General features: G+C 41.7%; 1 protein-coding gene across 1 annotated transcript; it reads right to left on the reverse strand.

The window, feature by feature from the left end:
* Positions 1–334: 334 nt before the first annotated feature.
* slc7a8a (solute carrier family 7 member 8a) lies at positions 335–22,489 on the reverse strand. The gene is made up of 11 exons (XM_003447526.4): positions 22,357–22,489; positions 16,565–16,769; positions 12,557–12,708; positions 6,824–6,949; positions 5,888–6,041; positions 5,335–5,458; positions 3,935–4,038; positions 3,550–3,646; positions 3,297–3,446; positions 2,919–3,096; positions 335–2,668 (listed from the first exon to the last, which is right to left on the reverse strand). The coding sequence occupies exons 1-11, from the start codon at positions 22,487–22,489 to the stop codon at positions 2,508–2,510; spliced, it is 1,584 nt and encodes a 527-aa protein (XP_003447574.1). The 3' UTR covers positions 335–2,507.
* Positions 22,490–23,591: the final 1,102 nt, after the last annotated feature.

Consider the following 23,591-nt stretch of genomic DNA (forward strand, 5'->3'; position numbering starts at 1 on the left):
TATGATATATCGTTATGTCACCACATTGCTTGGCAACCACCTATCAACGAGCTAAAATAACCTCTTCCTATGATCCATCCTATCGTTTTCATTTCACAACAGTAAGATTTCCTTTAGATCCTTTTGCAACCATGCAGCAACAGGCTGAAATGACCCATAATGTAAACCTATAAGCAGCATCTAGCACCCCTACCTTTTTTGACCTTTCTCAGTGTGATTAAGTATATCAGTCTGCCAACAGCATGAACAGGTCAGACAATAGCGGACCATGGACACGTAACTAAATGATTAAGTTCAACTCAAGCTGCAAAAAAGAAGACATGAGAACGCTTCCTCACATATATGCTTTTTAATTCTTCTCACGCACTCATCGCCAACATGTACATTTACATTTTCAACACAGAAGTAGGCTTGAGACTTGAGTCCCAGCACGGAAGGTAAAATGCATCTTAAATTAGAGACAGATTTAAAAATAGCATTCTTCTCACAGCGTATGTGGTTATTATAACATATTACAAGGAGGGGGACTTTCATATCACCTTAGCTATTTGCACGTAAAACAAAAATAGTTCCACCACACTGAAGGTCTGTTTTTGGTCGAAATACAAGAAAAAAGCGCAGCTGCGGCACATCAGGGGAGGAAAGTCGGCGCGGCTGTGCTTTAAGTAAAGCAGCTCAAGCTTCAAACTTTTTGTTACACCTGGCACGGTTTGCATTGTCGTGTCACATAAAGTTGCAGCATTTTGTTTCGGAGTTGGAAAAGTTTTCAGGCCTGTATCATAAAACTGATGGAAATGCCACGATTGAAGGTGTTCACATTAAAAGCATCCTTTGAAATGATTTGGGGTACATTTAGATATAGATAGATAGATAGATAGATAGATAGATAGACATAAATGAGGCCTTAATTAAAAATTCAAACATTAGTCAGTGGTTATTTTTATTTACTAAGAAACAATCTACAGACTGTTATGACACTGGTGGAAATGCACAATCAGGCACAAAACACATCATTGTACTCGTAAAGACATCCAAGAATCCCTGTTCCTCTTACAGTTTAAGACAAATCTCTACAATACTGACCAAACGTTCATGGTTTCTAACACTTATCATCTTCTTGTGTGACTGAGACTCCTGAGGAATAAATATCTAAAGCACCAGTACAGACATATACCACTAACAAACTGGTTTTCAAACAAGCCATCAGCCTGATGTGTTTGGTTTTAGGCAGTGTACTGTATGTAAGGAGAAGGCAGTGGGGATGCCCTGAGACACTAGTGATAACCTAGAAAGGCTGCGGATACAGGAGTGTGTGTTTATGTGCATGGGAGTGTTGTTACCAGAATGTACAGGACAATCATAACATAACCAGACAGCATGTAATGAGTTCATTCAGGGGTGCGTGTTCAGATTTTGCTGGTATCAGTCGTAATATTGCACTAAAATGTCGTCTACTTCATTACGTTATTCGAAAATATCATTTAGGTGTAAAGCTGTTGTGCTTATGCCTTACACAAAGCATAAAACTGATTTCAACAAAGCTACAAAGTAAAGCTACAAAAACATTTTCATCAGAGGTCATGAAATACTTCAACGCAGGCATTCACACGAGCACGTGAGCGAAGCAAGCGTGGAGAAAACGAGTGCGACTCGCCTGCGGGCTCCTTTCAGCCCGTGCTGCCCCGCATTTTTAACGGGTTGTGTAGTGTGATTTTTTTTTTTTTGTCTTCCTTTTCTTTTGATAAAAGAAAAAAACAACGTCCCCACATCCGTCAAAACGCAGCTGGAATGGCACACGAGCACAGGAGTATGTTCTAATTAAGGCAATTAAGAAAAAAACCTGTGCACCACTAATACAATACAGGTGTCCCACATTCACACTTTGAAGAATACAAAAAGAGCCGACATGAAGACGGTGTTAGAAAACACTAAAATTAATATATTAATACTACTAGAAAAAATTAAGCAATTATCACAATTACAAAATAAATGAATGAGAAATGGTTCAGAATTAAAGTTAAACACAAAAACACAGTATTAGTGTACATCACAACATGAAATGACTTGATCTGAATCCGATTTTCACAATCAAAATGCAGCTCGGGTGTGCTGAACGCACGAAAACACAGATTAACAACATCAAAAAAACTAAGAACAAAAGTGTTGAAGTCATCACAGTCAGTCTTGTGATAGAAATAAAAAAAAATGTATAAAAAAAAGTCGCTCTTACAGCGAGAGTTTGCAGATAGTGAATAGAAGGCAGGGTGATGATGATGATGATGATGATGATGATGAAATGGAAGGTGCTAACCTTTGTTTATTGCACTTTTGATGGACCCCAGACAGGAAAGTTTGAGGCCAGACTACTTGATTTGGCATCAAATAAAAGACGAGGTGTGGGGGCTCGTGTATAGATGTGTGTTTGCATGTGTGTGTGTGTGCACCCACGTGGGTGTCTGCATGTGTTTGTTTATTTGGTGAGCAGGTGAGATGTGAAAAGTTGCGCTTCAGCAGTCTGCTGATTTGCGGTTGTCTCTGTCCTCCTTCGACAGAGGAGCCCTGGCCTCCTTCATTTCCTCGCCTTCCTCGCCGCTCCCGCTGCTGCTGCTGTCGCTTTCGGCCGGATAAACGACCATACAGAACCTCTGGCCCACGTATGTCATTTTATCTGGGAGAAGAGAGCATGAAAAAAAGGAGTGAGGAAAGATTGAGGTCTGTCTGACTGCATGATGCAGTTAATAAACAGCATAAAGAAAAACAACTGCTATTACTTGTAGTTATAGCATTTTATAACATTGCAGTCATGTGAACAACTACTGAAGTACACCACAGTCTTCCCAGGAGTTGACGTCCTAACAAATTCACATCACGGTCAACTACAAACAACAAAACTTCTGACTTCTTCAAAGGGGACATACCAACAATAACGTCAAAGCACTGTGGCTTGTTGTCCCAGTAGACTCCCAGGAAATAGACGGGAACACCGGTGAGCATGATGGCGAGGCCGATGCCGCACACCACGGGCTCAGAGTAGAGGGAGAAGATGAGCAGGAAGGCCCAGAAGAGGAGGTAAATTACTGGCCATATGAGGCTGATCTAAGAGGAGAGAGAGAGGAAAATAGACTTTTATAACGTAGAAAGAACAATTTTTTAATCCACAGTTTAATCATTCATTTAACTCAAATTAAAAGCTATTCCCATTAAAGCTGAACTAGATGGACATTTAAATGGTTTAAATAAGAAAAGTGCAAAATATATTGAGTACAAAGCTAAAACAAAGCACCACATGAACACACCTTGATTGGCCGGTGCATGTCGGGCTGTTTAATACGCAGAACAATCTGCCCGGCAACAGTAACTCCGTAGAAGAGGTAGTTGATGAAGCCCACGTAGTTGATGAGAGTGTACATGTCACTGGTGCACAGCATGAGGAGGGTGGACAGGCACTGAGGAATGAGAAAGGTTTGTTGTGTTGTTAATGGAGACAGCAGAACTTGTGTATGCGGTGGAGGTAATATGGAGGAGTGTAACAGGGAGAGCAGTACTCACTGTGAAGAGCAGGGCAGGGATGGGAGTGCAGCGTGTAACATGAATCATGGCCAGCAGACTCGGGAGGTGGCCCTCTCGGGCTCCAGCGAAGAACAGTCTGCAAAGGGAGAAGGACAGAAACACAATGAACAATGTTAGCACGAGGGAGAAACCAAACATTATGAAGAAAGCAAGAACAACTGGAGGGAGTCTGGGTGCTCAGTATTATGATTGTGATGACTTTAGTGGACGTAAAAGCAGGTTAAAGCTCATTTAGACCTCCTTAAAAACGCTGCCTGTTCCTAACCAAGTGCCCTAGTTGACTTCTCTATCTTTGGCCTTGATGTCAAACACTGAGTTCACATAGTACATGGTCTGTTGATACAAGTCAGATAGTCCAACTAACCGTGAAGATGTGAAGAGGGAACCGTTGACTCCCCCGAAGGTGGAGAGAGCCACAGAGATGGGCATGATCCACGCCATGACTCCAAGCAGCTTCTCACCAAAAGTCTGGGATGGAGAGATGGTTGGATGATAAAACAGACATAAAGGCACATAAGTATGTGTTTTAATTGGAGATAGAAATAGTTGATGTACACACAGAAGACCTATATAGACTCAAAAACCACTTCAACACCACCTCTCATGTTCATTTACTTTAAACTGGAGCTGGACTGCCCTCAGCTTAACATGTACTCATAGAAACTACATTCAAGTTTTGTCACATGCCAATTAACCCTACAACCGAATCATCCACAACTTTTTAATCACTATCTTAGAGCTTGTTGTGTCAAACATAAGGCCCGGGGGCCAGAATCGACCCATCAAAGATTCCAATCTGGCCCACTGGGCAGCTTGAAAAATGTGAACGAGGGCATAAATTTGAATTGTATTTTCAAAACTTTTACTGCTTTTTCTACTGATACAGACCTCCCTCATGGACATCCATACTATGCCAAAGTAATAAAGCAATAAACAAACAAACAAATCACAGAAAAGTTCCTGTTTTTTTACTATCTACTATAAAAATTTCATTTTTTTTTACGTTGGGTCCACAATAAAAAAAAAAAAAGAAGAAGCACAACAAAAACTGTTGGTTAGGGCTCTAGCAATCAGTAATCAGGGCCCTGTACCACTGATCTAACACACTAATGTTACTGACTTGAGAGCTTTAAAAGAAGGCAACAGGACTTCTCTAACTTTGTGAAGATGTTTCTCCTCTCATACAGGAGGCCTTCATTTCTACCAGAGAGTCCCAGGTAATAAACTCACCCACCATAATGTCTCAATCAGCCCTGGTGACGACTCAGGACCACCTCCAAAGAGGATAGTTACCCTACTAGGTGTATATAATCTTGGACTCTTGGACTTTGGTCCAGTTGTTTTAGTACTGAAGCCTCTTGGATGAGAGGCAAAACATCTTCCAAAAAACCCATCCAGTTGCCTTCTTTTCAAGCTCTCAGGGCTACCATGACCTGGATGCCTGAGATCCTACACCAAGGGTGGGAGCTCCAGGCCCTGAAGGACCAGTGTCCTGCAGGTTTTCCATATCACCGTGGGCCAAGACACCTGAATCAAATGAGTAGTTCATTACCAGGCCTCTGGAGAACCTCAAAACATGTTGAGGAGGTTTAGCCATTTAAATCCGCTCTGTTGGATCAAGGACACGTCTAAAACCTGCTGGACACCGGCCCTTGAGGCCTATTATTGCCCATGCATTTACCAACAACGACCATTAGAGGGTGACATTCATTTGAAATATCAAGGTGTGTGTCTGAATGAAGTCACAGGACCACAGCTACTCACCACAGCAACAGCATTTGAGGCAAGCAGCTCCTGAGGACTCATGGCTGTGACATAGGCGATGTTGGCGAAGACGTAAACGAAGGTCACGACAGGGATGGAGATGAAGATGGCGCGAGGAAGGTTCCTGAAGACAATACAGCACAATATTTCACTTAAGAACAGAGAAAAGCAAAAGATTTAAGGAAGGAAATTAAAAAGGATGTTTTACAGGTGGGGTATTAATGGATAAGAAAGGTTACCAAAGAATAGGAAATGAGGAAATAAGTCGCTATTTTTTAATTTCTACATCTGTGACCAGACACTGGGAATGTCAGGGAGAATTTTTCCATTGTTAAGTTACATAAATTTCAGAGAGCTTTAGCAAAAAGGATCAGGGATTAAACATAAGCTTTGTTGGTATGTGACTGCTAATTACTCAAACAGTCACAAGCAGCTTGTAAATCACATATATTCCTATGGCAGTGAGACATTTAATCTTGTGGGAATGTGGTTTTCTACACACAGCAGCTTCATATTTATATATGTATATGAGAGGCAGCATAAAGTGTCTTACACATAAGGATCCACCAGCTCCTCTGTGACATAGTTGAGGAAGTTCCACCCGCCATAGGCGAAGGAGCCTTGTAGGAAAGCTAAAGCTATTAAACCCACATCGTAGTCCTGGAAAGGCTCAAAGGCGTTGGCAGGCTCCAGCCAGTAGTACTCTCCTACAGGTAGAGGGAAAATCTTCAGCTTGGCACAAACACAATGGAACATTTTCAACGAAAGCACAAACTTTTCCAATTTTGTAGTCATAGTAAAAAAAACAACAAGAAAAAGCGGTTTCTTTTATGGTTCTCTGTGTTTATTTCTTAAATTTGCATGACCTTCCCAAATTAAGTGGGCCTGTTCCCAATCATTTATCTCTGGTTTGATAACTTGTTTTGCTGTCGGGGTAAACAGCCTGGTTTCCTCTGAGGTCTGGCCTTGCTGTAGGAAGCCCAGCTGAAAACTATCAGCTAATGAAATCAGCGTGTGTAAAACACGTTGTAAAAGGTATTTTGTTAAATCCTTGTAAAGTGACTTTGCTGCTTTTCCTCATTCCTATTTTTTTGTTTTGTTTTGTTTTAATCGCTTATTGAGGCTTGTTTTTAAAGATATGTCTACCAATCTCTCTATTGCATACAGTTCCTCAGATATGAGCTAAATTCCTCCCATCAAATCAGCCTTTGAACTCTTCATTATCTACAGACAATTGTGCAGAAATCCCCGTTTTGCCCTTACAATAACTCTTCCTCAGCCATGTTTGTGCTGTAAACCCTCACAAGCCTGCTGATATTAGCAAAAGGGCCCCAGCAACTCGCTGACCCCTGATGTGAAACCTTTACTGTCCCGACACACTGAGGATGTCCCCACTGACCCTAAGTCTGTGTCTGTGTGTGTGTGACATGTGGCGAAACCATTGTGAGTGATGCACATATGAATGCACAGATGGCAGCGGTGAGCTTACCCTTGCAGACCTGCACGACTCCCATGATGATGATGAGTGCCAGCGCCAGCAGCTTGCCGGCAGTGAACATGTCCTGCACTCTGGTGGCCCACCTCACGCTGGAGCAATTCACCCATGTCAGCAGCACTAATAAGAGAGAAGCACACAGTTACAAATCAAGTACAGCATTAACTCGGCCAAGACTCAAAGTCAAGCTCAGTTGCAAGCTGTCACTGATCTCAGTGCCAGCTCACAGCAGCTGACGGCTCAGCGGATATCATTCTGTGTGACCAACTCATAAAAACTGTGCTATTTAGGCTGTTTCTGCCTGCTTTTATTTAATATGAATATGCAAGCCACCTTGCAACCCGACTCCACCCCAGCTCCATCTTATCAAGACGTTTCAGAGAATTTAGTCTTCAGTAGGTACATCTTAACTGCAAACCCCCACAATGAAACTGTAACCTGACGTGCACATACCTAAAAATGTAACTACACGTCGAGTCGGTGCAGTCAGCAACTACTGTGATTGGCCAATTACACCTGTGCCCTGTTTCTGGCTACTTTTTCACTGCAGTTGTTGAATGAGAATAACAATCATCGCCTAAAAATCGTATCATCGTTAGGAACAATAATCATAGCACAAATGTAAGGACTCACAAATGTCAGTGAAGTCCTGGAGGGCACAACTAAACTCGGCACTGATGTAAGGGAAAGAACTAGAGGGACAAATACGTTTTGTACCCGAAAAAACAACTGACCACAACAAAGAGCAAAGACCCAGAAGGGAAAAAGTCCCAGCATTTTGTTTGTTTCTATCAGCTGGCACCACATGAAACACACTGGGACAAGGACCACAAGGTAATTAACATTGGCAATGACATCGACAGCTTACGTAGGTTATGTGGTAGCCTCAACAGAGATTCCTAAATCTGGTGTTAGCCGAGAGCATATCCACCATCACTAATGGATGCTCTGGTCTGGGGTCTTGCTGCTGCCCTCTCTGCTTTCATCTTTCTAAGCATAAAACAAGACGTACCAGAACAGAACCACACCACCAATAAAAACTACAACAGATGGACATAATGACTTTCCTGTGGTCCTGACTGGACTTGTTTTACTTCACTTTGTTCCAGCTTTTCAACTGAATCCTCTTAATATCATTGATTTCAGATTTTCACGTATGAGTAGACATTGCTACTGTTATTACTGGACATATATGAAATTTGCACTGTGAAACAGTCAGACTACATATAGATTGTGTAAAAATTCTGCTGAGCGTGCTTGCGCCGACTTATCTTTGGGGTTGGGTGTTTATGACCTGAAGTAATAGTAACTGAATAAAATTTGTTGATCAGTAACACTGAAGGCTGCATTGGTTTATGCATTGATTGCTTTATTATTCACTCAAAGGCATTGTCACTGCATTGTTTGCAGTCGTCATAATTTTGCCCAACACGCAAAGGAGATATGAGATATATCACTGATGAACCCGATAGATTTAAAGTTTTCTCTGATATCAGGTCAGTGAATTAGCTTAAAGCTGCACATTTGAACGTGTGCAATGTTTCTCAACATGTAGGATAACAGCGACCTTTGACTTCCTTGCTGCATCATCACATTCACCCGTTATCACCGTGTGCCTCACCTGCAATTTCCCTTTAAAATGCAGCAATTAGTTGTTACAACACGAGTGGCGATTTATGAATAATGTGATCTGAGAATGCACTTTGGAGTACTTCTATGCTTGCATGCTTATATAGTGTAACATTACATGCATTTGCTACTTTTTGAACGTTTGTGGACTTGCTCCTGTCGATGTATTTACTAGACAGCTTCATATCAGGGTTGATGTGATGAAGGGAGATAAACGTGGCCTCGAGAAATTACTCGACATGTTAAAGTTAAACGTTTTGGTAGGGATGACCGATGTTTTTCTAACTGTCTGGTCCTTTCAGAGCTCTCTAATCCTGCTCATCTGGCATTTAGCAGATTTTTTTTTATTTTTTTTAGAAAGCCCTAAAATGTATTTAGAAAAAGCTTTTGACGTCATGGGAAAGCTAACACATACAAGAGATAATGGATTTGATCTGTACTGCTGAGTACAACAGGCCAGTGGGTTCAGGCCAATAGGGTGCCATCAAAGAATAAGCTTGTTTGACTTTGTGGGATTAAGTTCATCACATTAAATAACTTTGAGCGGAGCTGCCACTGCAGGGAACAAAGCCAGATGCACGTGAACGGACATGCATGATATTAACATACTGCAGGTGTGTGCTGAATGCAGACAAAGGAGGGCACATGATGGGGTTTGCAGATCGGACATAGTTGTGGTGGAGCTATGCAAAAATTTGTGCTGCTCCTGCTGCTACTTCCTCCACACAAAAGCAGGAAACAAACGGTATGCAGACTGATTCTTATGTAACTCTCATTAACTACATATTAAATCCCAAAACCAATCTGGTGGTAAACAACTGTTTTAAGAGCCAGATGATGTTTCCCACTGCTCTGCATTTCAGTTATAGCATAAACATTCCCTCCTGCTCTGCTGTGCTGACTGGCAGATTGTGGACAAACACCTGAAGGCACCATGGGACCTTGGAGCTGCTGAGCTTTTTCTAAGCAGAGCATACAAAATAAAGGCATTATGTGCTCTGTGTGCATGTGTGTGTGTGTGTGTGTGTGTATAGGAAAATGTCCTGAATTAACCATGAGCCTGTTGGAAAACATTGGAGAATTATGACCTTGCATGAAGCCATCTGTAGGAAGAGGCAGACCTCACGGAGAATCCCCCTGCATGTCTTTGAAATGGTACACCATTTAAAAAGTAGTCTGTCATGCAGCATGACGCCGTCAAACTGCCCGGTGACTGGTACTGTCTGGTTTGCCTGTCACTTAATCCGGTTGTAACCAAATAAAAAAGTAAGGCAATATCCTGCAAACTATTACATAACATTCTGCCAAGGCCAAATTTAGGAAATCACAGGTACGTCTAAACACAGACCCAAATAAACAACAGGGCTGACATCCAGAAATTAGGACATGAGCGGAACAGGTGACCTCTAACCAACTTTTCTCTGAACAACAAGAAAATAGGAACAAAAACAACAACAAGGCTCAAGTTTTTTCCCCTTAAAAGCTGCCTGACAACATCTGTCTAATCGACTCAAGAAAGAAGAAAATCTAGAATTACGCAATAAAGCATGTGCTAGCAGTTCTTGGTCAAGCTAAGCACATTTGGCTTCAAGGCATTCGTGTAAGTGGATTAAAAAAAAGACAGGTTAATATAGGTCAATGTGTCAGAAACATAAAAAGCAAAGTATTCAGACAAAAACAGAAAAACTAAACGATATCAAAGAAGCTGTTTCCAGCCTGCTTCGTCAGCTTGTTGTATATCTTGTCGAGGACCATGACGGTTATCAAGTTTGATCCCTTTCAGCCCTTTCAGAGGCGTATTTACAGGCTTTCCCGCATTAAGCTGCAAGTGTTTCCACCCAGGAGTGTGCCATGTAGCTATTTTGTTGATGTAACAGGGCTTCTTCTGCCAATTTCAGCTGACATTTCTTCAAATGTAAGAAAGCAATTATTGCTTTCCACCCATTTGGTGCCAAATAACTCAGAGCATAAGACTGCATATTCTGCTAGCTTAGTAAAGCAGCAGTAGTGTTTTTGCCTACGGTCATTAGTAGTAATCAATTGGTTAACTACATTTAAATGTCTTTTCATGCATTCTCATGCAAGCCTTTGGAAAGTGAGCTTTCAGTATCATTAAGCCAAACAGGGCAGCGAGCTGAGCTCATCATGGGAAGCAAATCACAATATACTCGGTTAAAAGTTTCACTCGCCTTTGAAAAACCTACCAAGTGAAACTTTATAGCTGCCATTTTTAGTTATGCATGTTTTATATGCCATTTGTATGATTTTTCCAGTCTTTCCAGTTCCAAGCTCAAGGACGCTTTAGCATGCAGACTGAAGCAGGGCTCACTTGCTTTTAAATCTAACCATTTTTGAGTGTAAAGGTAAAAAGTGAGGGAGGAAATAAAAGAAGAAAGAAAGTTTAAAAACACCAAGAGTTGGACTTAATGGGGAGATGCAGGAAACATCTGAGAGCTGCAGTATACAAGATGAGTGAGTGAGAATGCTTCGAGGAAGGAACTAGTGTGCTCAGAGAGATATTTTTTAAAGCAACTTGCATCCAGAAAATATCACACTGAACACAACTGTTGTCCTCCCAATAAAAAGAATGCATACATGATACGTACAAATCGCCACCAGGTAACACAAACAGTGCACGTATTCTTCTCCAGGCTTCTTCTCTTTTTGTGTCTCAAGGCTGCCTGCAGTATTTGTCTACTGTGTGTGAACTTTGTCGAAGTACTAAAATCCACCACAGTCATGTTGGCGCCAACACATTTGTCCATTTGTCTCCACACATTTACTCCTCACGGCTAAACTCTGCCAGCTCTCTGTGTACTTCCTCTCTCACATGACCTCTAACTGAGGGTTAAAAAACACAAGCGCTTCATAAAACAGGGGAAAACTGGGATAGAAGGCATAAACTGGATAAACAAAGACATAACTCAACCAGTCGGTGAATTATAAATAGGTTGGATGTGATGACGTCACTTTGATCAACAAAGCAACAGTTGCTGCAGTGGAAAATGTGTTTTAAAGGACTTTCACATGTTGAACTCTACAACATCTAAATGCTGTTATTAGACTCGTTCATTAAAGCTGCATGAGGCAGATATTTGCTCTAAGCCCCTCCCACAAGAGAAGTGCTTGCTTAACTAGGCCTTAAAATAGGTGAAACATGTCTCCCAAAGCCTTGATTGTACTCTGTTGCAGACACGGAGAGCCGGAGACAAGACGATCAAGTCATCGTTCCAAGTTCGCTGTAAGGTAAAGTCTCCAAAGAGTCTGAGTAATTACACAACCACAGGGTCTCCACAGACCCTTCTGGTCACCATCTGATAATGAAATTTACACCACTCGGACCCAAACTGACCCCGAGCCAAGATATGACGACAAAGCGTCAAGGAAACTATAAGCAATACTTAAAGCAGAATTTAAACCCCACTCTAAGCAGCTCAGAAAGAAAAGCGTCTGAACTTCTTTAAGTTCCTTGAAGAACTCCAGACAGTTGGTGTCGACACCAACTGTCTGCCATCTATAATCCAGTTTTGGGATCCCTTCACAGATGCCTTAACACGCACATGATAGGGTGGGGCAAGCTCTCACAATGGGTTCACCCAAAACTTGGCTGATTGTGAACTTGGCTGTGACCAACACCCGCTTTCACACCTTTGCTCGTGTGATTAGGCAGAGGATCAATAGGGGGTCTATAACCCTCTTATGGACACTCCCAATAGGTCTTAAAAAATCTGGGTCTCTCCACCATTTGCTCTTAAAACTGAAGAAGCTTCTCGGATGAGAGGTGAAACGTCTTCACATAACTTTTCTTACGCTTTTCTTTCCAAGCTCCTTAGACTACAATGATCTGGATGACTGAGAACCTTCACAGACATCACTGATTGAACTTCTTTGTGTTTCACAAAGTATTATGTAACCTTTAGAAGTCAATGCCTTCACCAGTTTAGCATTAACGCCATTAAATTCAGTCAGTTTGTAGTTCAGTTAATTTTAGTTGTTGGAAGTCTGTCCTCCATTATGTGGAAAACACATGCAGCTGTGGGTTGTGGTTCATTTGTGTCTGGACTTGTGCACACGAGTTAGATGTGATGTGTTACTCACAAAGACAAACGGCAGCCAGCAGACGCAAGCCATTTTCTGGTGGGAAGCAGGTGGGGAACAGAGGCTGCAGGACATAGTTGGAGAACGTCAGTGCGATCACAGCCTGGTTGGTCGGGTAGATGACCAACACAGCGATCCACAGCCGCAGGAACCTGGGCAAATACAAGGGATAGTTATAAAAGAACTTTAACTGAGTATTAATGGACTACGCGGACAAAAATAAGTCAATAAAACAGCTCACATGTTCATGGTTTATTAAGCTTGCAACAGTCAAGTAAAAGTTTTGCAAAAGTATTGCTTCCATTCTCCACATTACATTAATTTAATAGTTTTGTACTTGGAAAACAAGCTACACAACAGTGTCACCTTTGGGTTCTGAGGAGCCACGAATGGCTTCAGTTGCTATTCTCAGCTAACACTAAAAAAACAAATGACCCAGTTATTGAATACAAACACTTCCTTGCATCACTCAGAACAAAGCAGAGAGAGGAAATCTCATGCTGCCTGTGACTAAAATAGTAACATTTTTTGCAGCAAGTTTTGCAGCTACTTTGATGTTTGGTTACCGGCACATTGCCCCGTTATTTTCCTGTGTTTGTGCAGGGAAAAGACATTTGGTTTAACCCAGACCACTAACATTTCTGCCTGGCAACAGTTTAAAACAATGTGACTCATTCCAGTCTTTTAACCTGCTTGAGTAGCAGTAGTCATGGAGAAACACAACAGTGAAACAATACACCAACTGTTACTCATTGTCTGTTTTAGTAACACATCAGCCCATTGTTTTTTGTTAAATTTTTTATTACCAGTGTTTACTTAAATTGATGTATTTTGTAATTTTCTCCTGTTTTTCATCTTACATGATTTGTTTTCTCTGCAGTTATCACTAAAATGTTCACATCACCGCCTGCACTAATCAAACTTGGGCAGAAATAAACAACTTTAGATAGACATGCCTGACAATACTTATCTCACTCGTCTCAGCATGATAACGAAAACATGCAAACATGCAGATATCAGTAATAGTGGAATAAAATGAATAACGGGCTGATGACACGAGATTTGGCAGAGCTCACGGGTTTAACGGAGTGACAGGTACAACCGGACACGTGATATCTCTATTAAATTCTCTGGAAGCTTAAAAAGGGGTCATTACACTCGAGTGCATTAATGGGATGGCGACTCGCTGGAATTTGTGAGTGTTTGATGAAAAAACGTCCACACTAGTGTTTGAAAGTCAGTCTCCAATAACTCGCCTTTCACACTGCTAGCTTTACTTTTAGCATTTTTAAAACTCAACTTCAGTACATTTCAGGTAAATGGCGTAATTTTTTTTACTTAACTAAAGTTACCTACAGTTATTACAGTTAAATACAATGTGCTGGGTTTAACATGTAAATATATGATAAACTAAGGTGACAACGATGAAACAAGCTAAACTACCATTACACTTTAAAGCACACCAAACTAGCTGCAATATTCAAATGTTAATTAATGTATAAATTATCTATAATATAATAAAATGGACTTGTTGAATATTAGGTGGTTAATAAATTATGAAAAGAACAATCTGTATGTTATTTAGCACTAAGTAGCATTGAAATATATCAATGTATAAAGTTTGTTGATGCATCTTGCTAATAATGTAAGATTCTGTTAGCTCATGAGTTAGCATTCCACCTAAAAACTAAAATGCTAACATTAACGCCTTTCTTCTGCACTGAATCTATATAGAGTCTTTGACCTAGACTACACAAGTGTTGCTAGCGACACTGTTGCTAATGTTTTCAGTCAACTTTGCTTGTTTTAAATCTACACATTAGGTACGTCATAAGCACAAGCCCTTCTGAAACCCTACAGCGTAATCCGGCGTGCACCTTCCTAGAAATGTAACTATACATCGCCCTCGACAGGTACAGATGTAGCCGTTGGTGTCACCCACTTGTGGAGGCTACAACATGGCCTGCAGTTCCATTTCTAAGTAAGTCCACGTCAGTTTATGATGTAGGGCACAGCAAAGTTACGGTGTAGGGTTTCAGAAGGGTTTGCGGTTAGAGGATGATGCAATGTAATGAGAAATTTGTTAATCATTTCTTTTCATTTAACTTCCACTTAAACCTCAACCTGATACACCAACAGTATTCTGTGTAGGGGACATTACAGGTGTTATGTAACCCACATCAGTTTGATACAACAAAGGCACTTTGTGCATGAAGCGCTGTCCATTCAAGTGTTTGACGGTACAATTTTCAAATTCTTTCTTTCTTCTGCGAGCTCGCCTTCGCACAGCTGTGAAGGTGATGTAAGTACATCCGCCATTCCAGTTACCGACTTATAAGCACGCCCCCATATACACAGATGGGGACAAAGGGAGCAGCACAACAAAAACAAACATCCCTTGAACATGTATTTATTTATGCTATACCGAGGGCACATGGAAACAGTGCGGCCCCAACACTTCAAACCAAGCATGTGAAGCCACAGAGTACAAAGTCTCTGGAGTTAAATGTTCATTGATGTGTATTGATAGTTTGCGCACAAAGAGACACAAACAATCATTGTCTGTTTGGTCTGCTTGAATTCCTCTCCCAGAATATCTTGATAATATGCATCCTTGTGATAGTTGGAAAAAAAAAAACAATGGTCCGATGTGTGTTTACTTTCTGAGAAAAGCCCCGGTGTGTGTGAAATCTTCGTTAACAAACGATATTGTTTTTGCTAGGAAACTAACTTAGCGTGGTTCCAAAGCTCTTACTGTAAGAACCACGACCTTCAAGCTAGCCATTTGTGGATGAATGGGAGGAGGCCGTAAACGGAAAGTCAGTTCAAAACTTTCCATTAAAGATGGAAAAACCCCACAGCGGCGTGACATTCGAGATTCTCTGAGTCACCTCGAAGCTTCTTTGCTGGCAACTAATTCGAGTCAGTTGGCTGAATATATGTTTCTGCAGTTGGCTACAAGCTGAAGTCCACCTTTCTACGGTGGCCTTTACGTGCAAACCACAACATCAAAGCCAAAAAATGTCAAAGATTTACAGGCAAAACTGATAAAAATACAAAATTTCACAAAATTAATGTCATTGTAGGCTTTTGGTTTTTGTGCTTGCACTTCTGGACCTGCTTTGGATCCATATATCTGAGCTATATCAGCTGGATAATTCTCCAGCACTCGTCTAAATCCATGTCAAATTAACTTTAGTCCTTTGGGTGACTTCTGGCCCTTTTTCTCTTTGTTATACAGTTAATAACCAAAACTTTTGCGGGATGATTCGGGGTTTTTAGCCCTCACTCATCTGAGAGTGATTAAAAAAGTCCAAAGAAAGAAGCTAAACTATAAATCATTCCAATTTCAAAGATGTTATGCTTTGAAAACACATTTGTTATGGAGAAAAACAGCTTTCAATTAGTAAAAAATGGTGTCCTAATTTTGTACTTCATGGTCTTAACCAGGGGTTTCCAACTCCAGGCCGTGAGGGCCGGTGTCCTGCAGGTTTTAGATGTGTCCTTGGTCCAACACAGCTGATTCAAATTGCTAAATGACCTCCTCAACATGTCTTGAAGTTCTCCAGAGGCCTGGTAATGAACTAATCATGTGACTCAGGTGTGTTGAGCCACGGTTATATCTAAAACCTGCAGGACACCAGCCTTCGAGTCCTGGAGTTGGAGACCCCTGGTTAAGACCATAAAGACAGCTGGCGACCCATCCTGTATCCTTAATGTTGAGTTTTGACACCTCAGTGTATAATCAATAAAAACATGATTTGACGGCCACTGGGATAAGTTTCTGTTTTTTCCAAAGGGGGCCCAGTAATCTGCTCAGAAACTCAGGCACACTGAGCCCTTTTGTTCTAACAGGCCTGAAAATATGACAGAAACACCTCATAAAAAAAAAAAAGAAATAAGAGTTACCCCTAGTAGACCTCCAATGAGGGAAGAGTTAAAACACAGGTGCTGATTTACCTCTGAAGATGTATCTATCTATAAAAAAAACCTGAACGACTCACTCACCCTGCCAGTCCACCAAAGATGTCCTTGACGTAGGAGTAGTCTCCTCCAGACTTGGGGATGGTGACGCCCAGCTCGGCGTAGCACAGCGCCCCGATGGCGGTGATTATGCCGGTGATGATCCAGACAATCAAAGCCACGCCCACTGAGCTGGCATTCTCCATCACGCCCTTTGGACTGACGAAGATACCTGAGCCAATAATATTACCTGGTGGAGGGCGGAGGGAGAGAGAGAAAGGTTTCACGTTTCAGTAATGAGTTTAAAACATTCGCATACTTTTTAACTGAAAGTCTGGTTTGCAAGTCTGGATTTGCACCTGGCAGGAGGTCAGAAGTGCTGTCCAAAAGCATTATGGGAAGTATGTTGTCTAGCTTTAGGGCTTGACCCATGTTATTAGAAAACAAAGTGTGGCTATAAGGGCATCTCGTCTGCCTATTTATTACTATCTTGTGATTATTATACAAGTGGATGGCGATCACTGGTGTATGAATTCACCCAGAAGCACCACGGGACAGACTGAAGAAACAGACATATGACAAACTAGACAGGAAATAAATAATAAGGTCACGAGTAAAACGGAAAAGATACTTTAAAAAATAAGAGAGAGAACGAGCAGAGTTTCAACAGCAATGAATCAGTCGAGCTGCCTGGCAAAGTGGGAATTTGCGATATGCTGACTTGGCATAGCTATGAGGAGATGGAAGAGGGCCGAGAGCAGGGTTAACGAGTGCAAAGAGGGAGGAGGGCTGAAACGTGGATGCAGAGGGGGGAGAATAATGCCCTGACATATTCAATGAGCGTCAGAGAGCAGTTTGCACAGCAGACGAAAGAGACGGATGGTTGGGTTCAGGTCTAACACAAAAGCGTTCACTCCTCTGATATGGCTGACGTCGGGGGTCACGAGCCTCTGATCAAGTTCAGCTCACCGTGGTTTGAAGGCTTGATGCCATCAGCCACGGGGAAAAGTGTCGGGGTCAAAGGTTGGCTGGGTTAAATCACAGTGAGTGCAGTTTTACAGTACAAAAGTCAGAGATATGAATGATGCTATCACATTGTGCCTCGAGACATCATCAGGTGGATCCTTTGTGACCGCTATAACTGCAGATAAAGTGTTGTATTTAAGCTGCTGCTGACTCCTGTTCAGACCAAGCTGGGGGACATTAGGGCTCCAACTTGTGAATATTATCAAACTACTTCTATTTTAACCAATTAGACAAACTAATTTGTCTTTTTTAATTTCTTGTGTAATACAGGACTGATTCTTCAGGCCTGTATAAATCTACACCAAACAATATTTTAAAAAAATCATCCCTTGTTTGCACACTCATACACGCACAATGGTGCTCTATTTAAGCGCTCGTGGTATCTCGGCTTTCTAAGATTAGCCTAATCTAAGTCAAAGGCATGTGCACAACTAAAAACATGCACATTGTTTTTTACCTGTAACAGACTCCATATGGATCGTGTGCAAGTGGCGAGAGCAGCCGCTGGCTTACGTAACGCCGGTTGCAGCTTAAAGGTAAAAAGGAGACAAACAAAGTCTTTCTCCCCTGATTTTGTTGACATCTTTATGACAGAGTGCCTCACCTTTAACATCTAGAGGCAGGGGGGAAAGCAGCCATCTGCTGACTCAGCATTAACGTTGCTTTTCTTGTAAAGAAGTCTGGATGGGTGGATTTGCTTGTGCAACATGAAGTTTGGTAGACTTTCCAGAGGCTGTTGAAGGCAAAGTGTTGGGTCTATGTTGTTTTGAATGTGTTCATGCTCTGAGCTTCAGATAAGGGAGACTTTTTTTATAGAGGCAATCAAATGTGCATGTGCACGTAGTGCGTTCGTGTCATGTGCATCATTGCGCACTACGGTGCAAGACTGCTGACTAATGTGGAATCTGCATGTTTCCTGTTCTTACATTTGTTGTTTTACATCCCTTTGTCTCCAAGCAGGCCGAGGGGAGAGAGATTAGGGAGGTTTTTTTGGTTTTTTTAATGTGGAGTTGCCAAACTGTTTGCAATCTCAGACCAGCTGAGCGCTGCATCACCTTTAAGAACGGGAAATAAAAAGTCTGAGCTGTCAAATCTCCACAAAGTTGCTCTCTTTTACATATTTTGGTACATTTTTAACCACAGGATATATTGCTATAATACTTTTTATTAGATTGTTGTTTCATAAAGGAAGAGGATTGGTTTGTTCCCTCTGGGCATATTTCTGTTCCTTGTTTTTCAAAACCTAAAACTTTACAAGATTTCATTTTTAAGGAATTAGAAAGACCACTTTTTCCTTTTTAGGTTTCTAGGAAGCCACATTTTACGTGATGCATAATAGAAACTGGGATCACTGTGTGGTACTTTCAGCTGCCCACATGAGTCACCAGAGCAGTCATGCAAACCCCCCCCCCATTAATCCAACATGGGACCAGCACTCAGAGTACAATCTCTTGTGAAGCCTGGCGGCTGGTTCGGGCCACCAAAGCTGGGATCGTTCATCACAGCATGGAGCTACTATTAGAAGGGCTGACTGCTATTAATTCTTTCATTTACTGGGTTAAGACATATAGGAACTGTGAAATAAAAACTGGCTAAAGAGTAATGATCATCCTTTATGCTAAATAATTTTTCATTTTTAACAAAATGAAGCAAAAATAAAAACACTTAGCGTGCATTTTTTAACTAGTAGTAAGACTTGGCATCGACAACCAAAATCTAAACAACGCTGATGCTGGATCCAGAAATGAGACAGTGTTCATGTTAAAACTCCGACTTTAAAACAGATTTAAGATTTTTCTAATCTGGTACAAAACAAGGTCTTAGTCTACATTGCAACAACATAAAAACCCATTTAAAATATTTTCAGGCTTAGTCGTGCATAATTTTGGGCGAGGCCACTTTGAGTGACGGGAACATGCTGCTTTGTTGTGTTGAGGTTGTAATGAAAGACCTTCTGAGGAGTCTGGTGTTCACCCCCCCCCAGTAAGTACATTTTGTTCCAAGTGTGTTTTTCAACATGCAAAGTCAGCATCAATCTTAATGTCACAGCGGATTACAGACGCACGTTGCTCAAGAAAGTGGCTAAGACAGCTTTCCACAAGAAAAAATAAAATGCTACACACAACACTTTGAAACAATAGTTTATAAGCCAATGGTTTCCAAATTAACCAGTGTTTATGTATGCAGTCTTTTACATAGACTGTAGATAAATGATGCCCATGTCCCTCTTTTATAGACAGTCTATTATATAAATTAGCTTGTTGTCTGAGCCTCCCTGTGACACGTCTGAAGATACCACTCAGCCAAACAGCATCCACAAGCTATAAATGTTAGGCAGCATGTGTGTGTTTGTGCAGCATTATGATATAACCCAGATGAGCCTTTGCAAAGCTCTGTAAGATTAGTCTTTGTATTTCCCCTCAGCTGCAAATCCCTGTTTAAACAGCGACCAAGCTGAGGCAACCTGCTGCTTGGCCCTCAGCCGGAGCCTCAGACTGTGCATGCGTGCATGCACAGTCTGGTATTATTACACTGAAGGTATTATTACACTGAAGCAATTAATCGGACATAACCCGCATTAATGGTTTTGATAGCAAGAAGAGGAAAAGAGGAAGCAAAATAAAGGCAGGTTTGTTTGTTTGTTTATCATTAATCCTGGATTTAGGCTCCTCAATATGAGTCAATTTAAAAAGAAATTAATATTTAATAAAAGTGCAATTCATCCAGGAATTTCTTTACATAATACAAAGACTGGGGTGCAGCTCAGACATGGCTAAGCCAGGCAAGCTAATAAAACAGCATTATCAGGGTGGAGCAAAGAATGGCCAAAAGTTCACTTCTAATCCCAGGCTTTGGACCTTTCTGCAGTTACGTGTCTTCATGTGTGTGTGTGTGTATGAGCGATAAATGCCTGAACTGTACAATAGGCCATAAAACCATTTGATGTCCTCGTGTGCTCGGCCCTTTCCATGGAAACCCAGCGGGGCATGTTCGTGAACCAAAGGATCAGTCGAGTCGCCTGAGCTCACGTCTCCCTCGCACATGATGGTGTGAACTGAAGTGGCATGAATGAGTTACTTGACCAAGGACGAGAGGGCTGAGCACTCTGGTGAGTGCACCGATGAGTGTGGACTATGGAGGGTTATAAAAACCTCCCGGCCCTGTGCTGCCACAACATTTCTTAACGATTGGCAGGTAAATGGAGATTGATAAAGCAAAGAGTTTAAATTATGATGAATGTGGGTGTGTTGAAGGGTGGAGCTGGTGGAGTAAGGATGCTGTCAGCATGCGCAGGGATCTCCAGCTGATTTCACAGTGTAACAGTCTCATCTCTCCCTGCAGCGTCTTTTTTCCTTTCTTGTTGAAAGCCTCTCGGGATATCAACCCACCCCGCTGTCTCCCCTCTCTTCTCCCGTTGCCGTGGAAACACATGAATGAGTGACTCATCCCCGCCCTTGTATTCCTCCTGGCAAGGTCAGCATGAGGACCGCACACTCTGACAGGACAACCTGTGCCATATTTTACCCCAAAGTTTGTATAGTTTGTCATCTGATGATGATGATGCATCGAGAGACCCCTGCTGCTGTTACACAAATGAGGGTTGGCTTTCACTGCTTGAGGTTAACTAAGTTCAGTCTGATCCATGAGGATAGTGACAGTGCTAGCAGGCTGATTGTGGTCATTTGAACTAAAATATAAAATCAAAGCGATTTATGGTTATTTGGTAACAATTTTGATTAGAAAATCAATCAGTCAACATTTAAAACAATGCTAATCAATCTCACACCTGACAACATCATCGCTTCTATCTCTGACCTCGGAAAGCTTCTTCCAAGAGAAGTTTCCATGTTATATTAAACTGCGGTACATAGAGCTTATTTTACAATTTGCCCAGTGTAATGTAGAACAGCACTTTGAATGATTCGAAAACTTAAGGCAAAGCAGCTTTCTATTAATACTTTTCCTCAAGTGTCACTGTGCAGTATTCAGCTGTAATTACAAAGAATGGTAGATTCCCGCGCAAAGGTTCCTGCATTTTACAGGAACCTTTGCGCAAATAACTGAACTAAATGTTTAAAGTCACTAGAGAAATGTCTTTAACCCTTTATGTGATGAACCATATATGGTAAGCTGATTGAAAGAAGTCTCGTAATATGATCCAGTATCATTGCAGGGTATTTTGGTGTGTGTGCATTATAATGGGCTAAAGGTGCATTTTCCAGTCAGTGCTAACTAAATTACAGCTGCAGGCTCAGTTCAGTCACATGAGCCTAAAAACTGCATGCACCAATTATGAGAGATGAGTGAAAGTGACAGCATCCTGATTGCTGCCTAGACTAAAGAGAAATGATGATGGCTTCAGTGATTAACAACTGCAGGGGCAAAAGGTAGGAGACTGTTGCAGGGCAGACTCAGTTACGATATAAGTTCAGTTCGTGGTGTCTGCCTGTGTTCAGATGTTTCCAGGTGTCATGTGAGGTTCTATAGAAAGTGTCTTTGCCTGATTTAATCGTTTTTGATCAACTACTTTATGTGTTGGCAACAGCTCTGCCTGGAGTCACACAAATGATCATCATTATCATAAACTTGTAAACTACGGTCCTCAAATCTGGAATCTGACCCCAGTGCAGCTTTTATACCCTGCTCATAACTGAAGAGCAGGTGGCTGTATACTGCAGTGCTTAGTCCCATCCATGTTCGTCATATTCTCTGTTTCTCTCATTTTTACACACTTTTCATACAGTCTCAGACCCTCAAACACTCAATATAAAGATTCGTCGATGTGCTGTCAGAGCAGCAGCGACACTCACCAACAATAATACCGCAGGCGCTCACCAGCCCGATCTCCTTCTTGAGCGCAACACCTCCTCCTGACTCCTTCACGGCGGCACCATCCTTGGCAGATCCCGCCGTGCTGCTGCGTTGTCTTGGACCGTCCGTCATCTTATTGGATGGACTTGATTTTATTTGGTTTTAAATGTCTTTTTTATGCACCTGATGTTGCCCGTGCGCTTGCAGTGCTTGAGCGCAAGCGTCTTCCTTGTGCGCACAGAAAACGTGCCCCACTTATTTGATAAGGAAGTTTATTGTTGCTGCGCTGTCAGCAACTTGATTAATTTGTCAGATTAAGAAAAAAATCTCTATATTAAAAAGCATAAGGTCAGCAAAAATGTGAAGTGCTTTTTGGGAACCGTGTGCAAAAAGAACAAAAAAAGCGCAGATTTCCTGACAGCTAGGTTTCTTCAAGATTTCCGCGCAGCGGACAAACCAAAGTGATCTCGCGCAGTACAGGCTGACACAAGCAGCGCGTGATGATAAGTCCGTTTATCGAGAGAAAAACGCTTATTCCAGTGTCAGGTATGTAATAAATACAGTGACACGGTCCTTGTGTCAAACAAAGAGACACTTCAAAACAAAGCAAGAAAGAAGAAGAAGCTGTCTCAGTCTTTCCTTGTTCCAGGTGTCAGCCGGAGAGACAAAAACATCCTCTCAGAGAGCTGCTCCAGCAGTGCAGGAAACACTCAGAAGTAGCTCAGGTATGACTCGTAAACACCGACTTGTGAACACCTTAAACAGAATTCTGAACTCTGAATTTGAGTAGATGCACATGTTCTCCTTCATAGCACCGCCCCACTCCCAGCCCCCAGTCTACTTACTTCGAGTCTGTTTTTTTCTTCTCACGACCAATGAGCTCGTGCTGCATTACTCCTTCCTCCCCCAGTAAACAAATAATACCGATTAATGATTAAAAGAAAAGAAAAGATCTATATGTAGATTCAGTCTTCACTGGTTCTGCTCACTTTGCCCCCTTCCTCTTTCATACTCTCTCGCTTATTATTCAAGATGCAGTCTAAATTTAGCTCTTTCACCGAGACGTCACACCTCACGCTGCACGCCACAGCACTGTCAGTGTGTTTTCATCCGTGGGGTCTGTGCAGCTTTACATGGTCACAGACACACCAGACCCCTTCCTCTACATCGGGGGTGGAACATTTATTTTGATTCCGTGGAGAGAAATTAGTCTGATGATTCACATGCGTGAACC

This window comes from Oreochromis niloticus, linkage group LG3, assembly GCF_001858045.2.
Source record: "Oreochromis niloticus isolate F11D_XX linkage group LG3, O_niloticus_UMD_NMBU, whole genome shotgun sequence".
NCBI classification, from domain to species: domain Eukaryota; kingdom Metazoa; phylum Chordata; class Actinopteri; order Cichliformes; family Cichlidae; genus Oreochromis; species Oreochromis niloticus.

Bases quoted from the DNA above. Each gene is read 5' to 3' on its own strand.
- slc7a8a (XM_003447526.4), bottom strand. From the start codon at position 22,489: ATGACGGACGGTCCAAGACAACGCAGCAGCACGGCGGGATCTGCCAAG. The intron at 12,709-16,564 runs GTGAGTGAGTCG...GTATTTGCCCAG, and splicing joins ATCTTTGGTGGACTGGCAGG to GTTCCTGCGGCTGTGGATCG. The intron at 3,447-3,549 runs GTGAGTACTGCT...CTCATTCCTCAG, and splicing joins TCCCTGCCCTGCTCTTCACA to TGCCTGTCCACCCTCCTCAT.